We start from the raw sequence: 9,891 nt of genomic DNA on the forward strand, positions 1-9,891 counted from the left end.
CTCTCCCGAGTGAGCCACGGGTTGGCCCCACTGCACATTATTTTACGGGGACTTCTTGTTCCCTCTTTGTATGCATACATACTCGCAACTGTTTGCACATAGAATCCCTCACCTTCTACCTACTTTTCTTTCCTACCACTTGTATTCGTAACTAAGTGGGCGGGTGTTAAGATTAAGACCACTGCAGACAGGACATGAGAGAGAATCTGAGATTTGCTCTCCATGGAGTTAGTCATCTCTAACGGGATTGGTGAGATGTATATATTCCTATGGGTCTGACTTGTGAAATAATAGAATACCGTTATTGGATAAAAAAGGCAGAAAACAGTCCTGGTCTCCTTAAAACCTTCAGACTCCCTGGAGGATCTGTTTGAGTTGGCCTCTCTACACCTTCTAAATTGCGACAGTGCCTAAGCTCTTGATTAATATTTACCCGGGTCTCTTCCCTTCTTCACCTCTGTGCCTGGCACCTGAGTAGCTGTCATGGAGTCCATTCCAATTTATTGGTTTTTTGCATTCCCTCATTTAGTTGTTATGTGCCTTCGATCACAAAATATGTGTTCCAGCCTGTTTAGTTTCAGAAAGAGGTGTTTTCTGATCATGCACCAGAATTGTGGGCCTGAATATTTGGAAGCTACAGCCCTTTAATTCACAAAGCTGAAAATTTGTGAGCAGAAAACCACTCCCATATAAGACTAGATTTAGCATTATCTTTAAATTGGTTTTTTCCTCTGAACTTTTTATTCTTTGTGCCCTAAACCTTAGATAACTTTTCTCGTTTTAAAGTTCGTTGTAACGTACGAAACATTTATACTGGATATCCGAATTGTTAACTCATACTTTGTAACAGCAATGTACTTAGAAAGAAAGATGCATAATAGTGCTTTCTTTCCTTTGTGATGAATGTTCTTTTTTACTTTTAACTAAAAATGTTTTGTATTGGAGGATAAAAGTTTACTTCTTTCTTTTCATATTAATATGCTGCCCAAACTGTATAACTGCAAAGCAAGAGAAGAAAAGAAAAATCAGTGCATAAATTTCCATACACCATAAACAAAACGACACCAGACCTTAAATGTTCAAACACTTACATGTTTTGCTGTCCAAATGACAATTTTTTCAACAATGCGATGAAAGAAGAAAGTCTAAAAAGACTTAGTATGGAAATTGGCTTCAACTAAAATCTCATAACTTCCCTTCAGCCACCACTTTCTTAAATAATAAAAAGAAGGAAAGGAAGGAAGGAGAAAAGAAAAAAGGGAAGAAAGAGCAAGCTAATTTTTTGGCATATTTAGGCATCACACAGCCTTTATATGCTCAGTAGTATGGTATTGGGTACCTATGGAGGATATGAAAGTGAAGAGGAAAGATCTTACATCTCAAGCTTAATAATCCTAATAAAAGTGCCTATTGTAAAGTGTAGTGCATAATTACACCATTCTTCATTTAAATTATTAAAAACACTGGTGTATTTCAGTCCTACCAAAAACTTATATTCAGATTTCACCTGTTTTTAAGGCTTTACCAAAAAGAAAAAAAATAACTACCATCTTCCACATGCACTAATTTTTGGTGTGGTGGGTATAAGAAGAACCTTTTGACCATATAAATTACTTCTATAGTGCGAGGAGATTTTTTAAAGTCTTTTTTTAGTGTTTTCTTCCTCTGTTCTAATTTACATAGTTTGAAACTGCTACTCCATGTGTTAGAACACCAACTAGCTTGCCATTATTTTCTGTATACCAAAAGATAAGCCAGCTTGTGGTGGCTTAGCAAAAATAAATTAACTTAGTGAATTAACTTAGTGTAAAGTTTTGTTATAATCAGGCTTGACTCTGCCACTAATTTACTGTGACCTGCCATAACTAATTTGATTTGTATCAGTAAGAGGAAATAACCACCACCTACGATTGTGGGGAAAATCAAAGGTACTAGAAAGTGCTTTGACAAGTATTTGGTGGATGTTTTTATTATTAATGGTAAGAGTATAACAGCTACATCAATATCATCAAAGCAGGGAGAAAGTCTTTTTAATTTACTTTGTAGAACACTACCATTAGATTTTAATGATAATACCAATGGTCAGTGGTTAATTTCTCCAAAGAAAGTTTGGCCAAATTTTGATACCTTAAGTGGTGGTTTCACAGTATCATTTTTGTAAGTACAATAGTGATATGCTATCATACGATAAGACTCTTTAAGCTGAATGCTGATTTACTGGCTGGAATTCATTGACTTGCTTAGTTATATATGTGCCTTACTGTATCTAGCAAAAATTGTATATGAATTTGCCATTGACCCAGCAATGCCAATTCCAGGACTCTGTCCCACAGATATAGTTGCAAAAATATAAAAAAGATGTATGCCCAGTACTATTCATTGTGGGATTGCTTATAACACCAAAAGGAAAAAAAAAAAAAAAAAAGCCTACATTTTAAATAAGGGGATTATATGTTCATGTCCCACATGTCCACATAAGGAGTTTAGTTGAATAGACTGTGGTACATGCACACAGTGAAGTACTTTGCAGCTGTAACAAGGAATATTAGACCACTATGGAATGATCTTCAGGATATAATGTTAAGTGAAAAGAGCAAGGCAGACAGAAGTGTTCTTTGTATGCCACCATTTAAGAAAAGAGGAAATACAAAAATGTGTATAATACACTTGCTTACATTTTAAAAAAGAAAATGGGCTGGCTGGTTAACTCAGTTAGAGCATGGTGCTGGTAACACCATGGTCCAGGGTTCAGATCACTGTACCCGCCAGCTGCAAACTAAATAAATACATACATACATATATGTTTAAAAAAGAAAAGATAAACTATAATTTAAAAAGAAAGATTGCCTATAAGGACAGGGAGAGAATAGTGTGGAGAGGACAGGAAAAGAAGCTAGGTCTATTTAAATATACTATTTTTTAAAATTTTACTCTGGAAACCTAAATATTTTACTTAGTTATTAAAAAAAAAAAGTTTGAAAAACAATTCCCTGAACGAAAAGTGAAACAACCCAGCCTATCCAGATATTTCTTTTTTTTTTTTTTTTTTGTCGTTTTTTCGTGACCGGCACTCAGCCAGTGAGTGCACCGGTCAGTCCTATATAGGATCCGAACCCGCGGTGGGAGCGTCGCCGCGCTGCCAGCGCAGCACTCTACCAAGTGCGCCACGGGCTCGGCCCCAGATATTTCATAACACACAGAGAGAAACTTTTTCAAGTGAGTTTAAAACAAAGTAAGTTCACTATATATCTGTTGTGGGAGATCTCTAAGGACAAAAAGAAATGTCAAGAAAAATTCTTAACTGCTCTCAGAATTTGCATTGCTGGTGGTAATCTTTGTATATATGTTCTGATATTTTTTATGTGAAATGTGGAGGAATGGATATGAATAATTATATTATGTTCTAATTACATAATCCTAATCATTCTTGAGAAACAGGCCTTCAATGGATTGGATGATGCTTGCCCACATTGGTGAGGACGATCTTCTTTACTCGGTCTACTGAGTCAAATGCTAATCTCTTGTCAACGTGTGAAAAAGGAAATACAGATATAAAATTATAAAAGGGTAAGTGAAAATTCTGTGGAACTGAATTTTAATTAGAAGTATCATGATGAATTTTGTCTTAAATTTTTTGTCCCGGTTTTGAAGAGAACTAGAAGCAATGACAAGCCAGTAGCAGTGAGTACACCTGGTACATAGATTATTGTATTTCAAGATCAGTGCTCTGTGAGGAAATGTCTGATTCTGATTCCAGCCCAAGAGCAGGAAATGTCTTTTTCTTTTTTATCTTTTTTTTTTTTTTTTTGCAGCTGTCATCACAGAGGGAACTGAACCATTGACCTTGGTGTTACAAGGCCACACTATTTTCTTTAGAACAACAACAAAACCCTCCAAACTCAATGCTTTATTTTATAAAATACACATATATCTAAAACAGCCTGAAAACAGTGACCAACCTCATATCTGTGAGCACTTCTTGCTTCCAGATTATGATCCTGAAATACCATTTTCCACCTATAGGCATCACAGCTTTTTGGAGATATTCCTGACTTCAGGACTGGGATAAGAAAAATATTAGTTTAAACCAAATGAAATTGCCAATTATTGCCCAACCTAATATAAAATAAATCTTTAATATCTTTTCATACAGATAACAAAGAAGGTATATTTGTTTCTCAAGGCTGCTGTAACAAGAACCTCAAACTAGTTTGCTTAAAAAAATAGGAATATCCCCATACTGGCCAGCCACCAAAAAAGAAAGAAAGAAAGAAAGAAAAAGCAAGAAAGAAATACAACAGAAATTTATTGTCTCTCACTTCTGGAGGATAGAAGTCTGAAACTGAGGTGTTGGCAGGTTCATGCTCTCCCTAACGCTGTGTAGAATCCTTCTGTGATGATTAATTTTATGTGTTAAGTTGACCAGGCTAAGGGATGCCCAGATAGCTGGTAAGACGTTATTTCTGGGTGTGTCTGTGTGGGTGTTTCTGAAAGAGATCAGCATTTGAATCAGTAGACTGAAAATCACATTCCTCAATGTGGGCAGTCAGCATCCAGTCCATTGAGTGCCTGACTCGACCAAAAGGCAGAAGAAGGATGAATTCATTCTCTCTTCTAGAACTGGGACATCCATCTTTTCCTGCCTTAGGACATCAGCTCCCCTCATTCTTAGGCCTTCAGACTTGGACTGAATTACAGTAGTTCCCACTATGATATCCATAGTTTTGCTTTCTACAATTTCAGTTACCCACGGTCACCTGGTCAACCGTGAGCTGCTATTAAAGTAAAATAAGGACTACTTAAACACAAATACTGCAGTACTGCTACAGTAAATCTGATAGATGGCTACTAAGTGACTAACAGCCAGCCATCGGGGTGAGATAGAGCAGGACAGTGTGAGATTTTTATCATGCTATTGAGAATGGTGCTTGATTTAAAACTTTTGAATTGTTTATTTCTGGAATTTTTATTTGTATCACAGTGCCTACATCAGTCACCTCACCTCATTTCATCATGTAGTCATTTTATTGTCTCACAGCATCACAGGAACAGTGAGTATAGTACAATGAAATATTTTGACATAAATTTTATTATAGCACAGTATATTGTTATAATTGTTCTATCTCATTATTATTATTGTTATCTACTGTGCCTAATTTATAAATTAAACTTTATCATAGATATGTATTTGTAGGAAAAAACATAGTGTATGTTGTATCCAGTACTGTCTACATTTTCAGGCATCTGCTGGGAATCTTGGAATGTTGTCTTCCAAAGATAAGGAGAGGACTATTGTACTCTACTGGGTTTCTTGTTTCTCCAGCTGCAGAAGGCAGATCATGAGACTTCTCAGCCTCCATAGTAATCAGAGCCAATTTTCATTTTATGTATCTGTAATGAGAATGGCACTGAGAATGCGTCTGGAGGAACAATTTTAAGGATGAATTTTCTGAATTGGTTCTGAGGTTTCTGGAATTGTCTCTCTAATTTGATTAGGTATAAAGATGGTAATGACTCTATTTCCAGTAGCACAGAGAGCACTGCCCATTCATGGCATGAACTGTTATAGAGTTATGCAAAATATCTGTGTTGGATACTCCTTTTTTCTTTTCTTTTTTTCTTCAAAGATGACCAGTAAGGGGATCTTAACCCTTTACTTGGTGTTGTCAGCACCACACTCTCCCAAGTGAGCTAACCGGCCATCTCTATATAGGGATCCGAACCCGTGGCCTTGGTGTTACAAGCACCACACTCTCCCAAGTGAGCCATGGGCTGGCCCTTGCATTGGATACTCCTAATCAACTACTTATAAGAAGCAAGGAGCTAAGTGATTCTGTTTATGATACTTCTGAATATTTTTGGAAAACTAAGGAATATAATGCCATTGGTTGTTTGCACCTATTGTAGCTGGATGAAGTGGTGAAAGAAAAGGATGAGCTCTGGGGTTTGAATTTCCAGCTCACGAGCTGCATAAATGACCTAAAAGCTTCTAGGTGTGCCCTGAAAGAGAGTCTTATCTCCTATAGCCACAGAGCTGAAATTGCTGAAAATCATACTCAAAACCTCATCCTTCAACTGGCTGAATTACCATGCAAGTTAACTCCAAGCCTCACAGGAAGTCCACTGTTACAGTGAGGGCATTGATTAAGAATAAGATGCTATAAGTTGGGATGGGGATGTGTGGGAAGACCCTGATGAAGCTGGAGACATTGAGAACCTAAGCTCTAATGAGTCATCTGTGCCAGTTGTAGAGATCTTCCCAAACCTAGCGAAAGTGACCTTACACCACTTAGTGGCATAGACAATCCCACCCTGGTGGTAGCAGCCTCCCTTCCCAGAGTGGTTTAAGTCTTTCCACCTCTATGTAAGGGGGTTAATTCTGCATTGCCTGAGGAGACACTAATGGCTTCCCCGAAAGCAGTTGTCAGGCAAGATAATTCTGATTCTCCTCAGGACCCACCCCCACCACCACTCTTTGCTTCTAGACTTATAACTAGATTCAAGTCCCAGTAGGCCCCTAAGGGTGAGATACAAAGTGACCGTGAGGAAGTGCACTACACTCCTAAAGAATGACTTGAGTTTGTTTGTTTGTTTATTTATGGCTGGCCAGTAAGGGGATCTGAACCTTTGACCTTGGTGCTGAGTTTTTTAGTTTATGGTTCAGGTTTTTTGGGGGGGTTTTGCTGGGGCGGGGAGGGGGTGGTACACATCTTGCTTGTTCAGAAATCTGAACCTGTGACCTTGGTGTTATAAGGCTGTGCTCCAACCAACTGAGCTAACCGGCCAAGCCCATTTTCTAGTTTATACAAGCAGAAATCTGGGGAACATGTGTGGAAATGGATATTAAGGGTGTGGGATAATGGTAGAAGGAACATAAAGTTGGATCAGGCCAGATTTCTTGATATGTGCTGTTACAGGGCACACTCAGCTCCTGGCTGAGGCTCCCCAAAATTTGCTATCAAACCCACAGGTCCAGCTGCCTGCCCCCAGACAAAAGCAAACCACTCAAAAGTCAAATGTTGGTGGAAATGGAAGTCAGTTTTTATTCAGGAATACCAGTGACCTGAGGAGACGTGCTAGGCTAACCCATTCCTCCAGTAAACCTGAAGGAGAATGGCCAGGCTAAAGCCACCTCAAAGACTCAGATTTACTGAGGGGTTTTTAAAGAGGGGGCTGAGGGAATGGAATGTGGGAAATGAAAAGCAGGAGGGAGAGGAACATGAGCAGCGAGGGCTTCATGCAAGGTCTCAGGTGCAAAGTCTCTCCAAGACTGTCTGGTTTCTGCTGTTGTCCTTGCTAGAGGGGTCGAATCAGTTTAGCTTTATTAATGTCTTCCTTGGTTTCCCTTAGATAGTATGTGTAAGTCTGAAGCTCCTGGCTCACTGGAAAACAACTTTACATTTATGTAAATAATGTCATCTTAGTGTGCAATGGCTGCAAACAGCAGCCTCCTTGGTAGTGTATGCAGCCTGTTGCTTGTACGGGTTGCCCTAAGGGACCTTGGAGACAGCCTTTTCCAGTGGACATTCATGTCTCTGACTTAGTGCTGGCCCCAATCTAGGCTCCAGACTGGTATGCGAGGTGCTTTTGGAAAGCCTCAGGGCACAGTGGCCAGGGTTCACATTGGCCAAGTCATCATGTCCATTCGCACCAAGCTGCAGAACAAGGAGCATGTGATTGAGGCCCTACGCAGAGCTAAGTTCAAGTTCCCTGGCCGCCAGAAGATCCACATCTCAAAGAAGTGGGGCTTTACCAAGTTTAATGCAGATGAATTTGAAGACATGGTGGCTGAGAAGCGGCTCATCCCGGATGGTTGTGGGGTTAAGTACATCCCCAACCGTGGACCCCTGGACAAGTGGCGGGCCTTGCACTCATAAGGGCTTTCACTGTGCTGCCGCCTCCTTACCTGCACCTGCTAATAAATCCCTACTTCTGGTCCAAAAAAATAAATAAATAAATAAATAAATAAATAAATAAATAAATAATGTCATCTTGCCTCATAACCAAGGTTCAAAATATCAAATAACTATGGGAAAAGAGGAAACTCAGAGAAATGCATGCCAAGAACAAACTCTTTCCTTTTAAAATTTTCCTACAGGCCCTTGTGGTTTTAGGTCACAACATGGCTTCAGTCCTGCTCACCCCAATGACTTCCCACTGTCAATAGTTCGTTTCATTTCTATGGAATGGGAAGACAGCTCATCTTACTGCTTAGATGTGAGTCAGGGCATTGAAAGAGTTACTTTGGAATGGAACTACTTGACATGATGGAGGACATTGCTTTTGGTACCCAGCTGGAGTGGCAGAAAGACAAAGGGAATTCCCTTATCTATTGTCTTAACAGTTGATTGACAACAGGTGGCTTACTTAGAGTTAGTAAGCTATACATTAATTGGTACATTAACAATTTTAAGAACTTACATGAATCCTTTATTCAGGAACGGGGATGTCTTATCCAAGTCATGAGCCCCCCTTCAAGGCTGTAAATACTTTTAGAGAACTGCTTGTGGAGACAAAACATCATTTCCCCCTTTTCAAACAAAACATTCCTCATGAAAGCATTGATAATCAGTTTTCTGATTGAAAAGATCTTACTTCTCTTTGTACTAATCCCTCGGTGCCGGGAAGGCTCATTCCTGGGTAGATTGATCCCTCGATGCCGAGGAGGCTTATTCCCAGGTCCTCATGTCCCACACTGGGGGGAACGATGAAACAGCTGGGCAACATGAAGTGTGGTCAGGAACTTAGAAGAAACATGCATTTTTTATATAATCAATTTTTCCAATTGTATCCTGTTATAAAGAGAGAGCAAATTCTTATTGAACTTATGCAAATAACCATATTGTCATAAAAATCATAAGGATCCAATTTTTAAATTTTGGAGGAATCAAACAGAAAAAAGCAAATGCCTCCATCTTTGTCCGTAAAAGCATATTTTACAAATTGCTATAAGTTATTAGCTTAAGAGAGAAGTTTTCCTTGAATCTGGAAAACAAAACATTTAAGTAAAGAACCAACAATGTTTTTTTTTTTTTTTTTTTTTTTTTTAAAGATGACCGGTAAGGGGATCTTAACCCTTGACTTGGTGTTGTCAGCACCATGCTCAGCCAGTGAGCGAACCGGCCATCCGTATATGGGATCCGAACCCGGGGCCTTGGTGTTATCAGCACCGCACTCTCCCGAGTGAGCCACGGGCCGGTCCGAACCAACAATGTTTTAAGCAAAAGTCATAAAAGCGTTATCTTTATCAGTTAGTTAACCTTATATAATCAATTTTTTGTTTGATCTTGATTAGTAGGTTTATAAACCCACCAGATTTCCTATTAGAGTTCTGCAAAACTTTTATTTTGTTTACTGATCTGACAGTTATTTAAAATCTGTGTTTACAAGTACTTGTTATAGTCTTTTCCATGAATCTGATTGCAGATGTCTTTAGAGAAAAATCAAAACTTCTTGCAGTTTTACTAAAAGCAGATCAGTACTTCAAGAAAACCTTGTTCTAATATGGGAAGATTTAGTTCTGGATCAGTGTCTTTTTAGTATCAAAGTTCAATCTTCAGAAGGACTTAGCTAATTCCCTTCTAATTATAGCCTGCTTAATCTAACTATAGCCAACATAAACACAAAATTCTTTTATAAATTTACCTTTCACAAACCATTACTAGAACTTACTCAGACATTCAACCACATGATTTAGACTTTCTGCTTTGTCTGATACTTTCTCTTTCCTAAATAATCAGTTATTTTACTGTAGGACAAAAATTTACTACACAAGATGCTATCTCACACAAAAGCATTAATCTTTTCTTTTTAACCTTCCTAACCATGACTAAATCTCCATATCCTTCACATCTCCTCTCTTCTCCTACATACTGATGTCTTTCTCAACAG

At 38.6% G+C, this 9,891-nt stretch overlaps 1 protein-coding gene and 1 pseudogene across 1 annotated transcript; both read left to right on the forward strand.

Annotated features, from left to right (window-relative positions):
- Positions 1-7,365: 7,365 nt before the first annotated feature.
- LOC134374355 (small nucleolar RNA SNORA70) lies at positions 7,366-7,512 on the forward strand (annotated as a pseudogene).
- A 14-nt stretch (positions 7,513-7,526) lies between these two features.
- LOC134373791 (large ribosomal subunit protein uL16-like) lies at positions 7,527-7,948 on the forward strand. The gene has a single exon (XM_063091812.1). The coding sequence runs from the start codon at positions 7,575-7,577 to the stop codon at positions 7,875-7,877; it is 303 nt and encodes a 100-aa protein (XP_062947882.1). The 5' UTR covers positions 7,527-7,574; the 3' UTR covers positions 7,878-7,948.
- Positions 7,949-9,891: the final 1,943 nt, after the last annotated feature.

Source organism: Cynocephalus volans, chromosome 3 (assembly GCF_027409185.1).
Source record: "Cynocephalus volans isolate mCynVol1 chromosome 3, mCynVol1.pri, whole genome shotgun sequence".
In the NCBI taxonomy this organism is placed as follows: domain Eukaryota; kingdom Metazoa; phylum Chordata; class Mammalia; order Dermoptera; family Cynocephalidae; genus Cynocephalus; species Cynocephalus volans.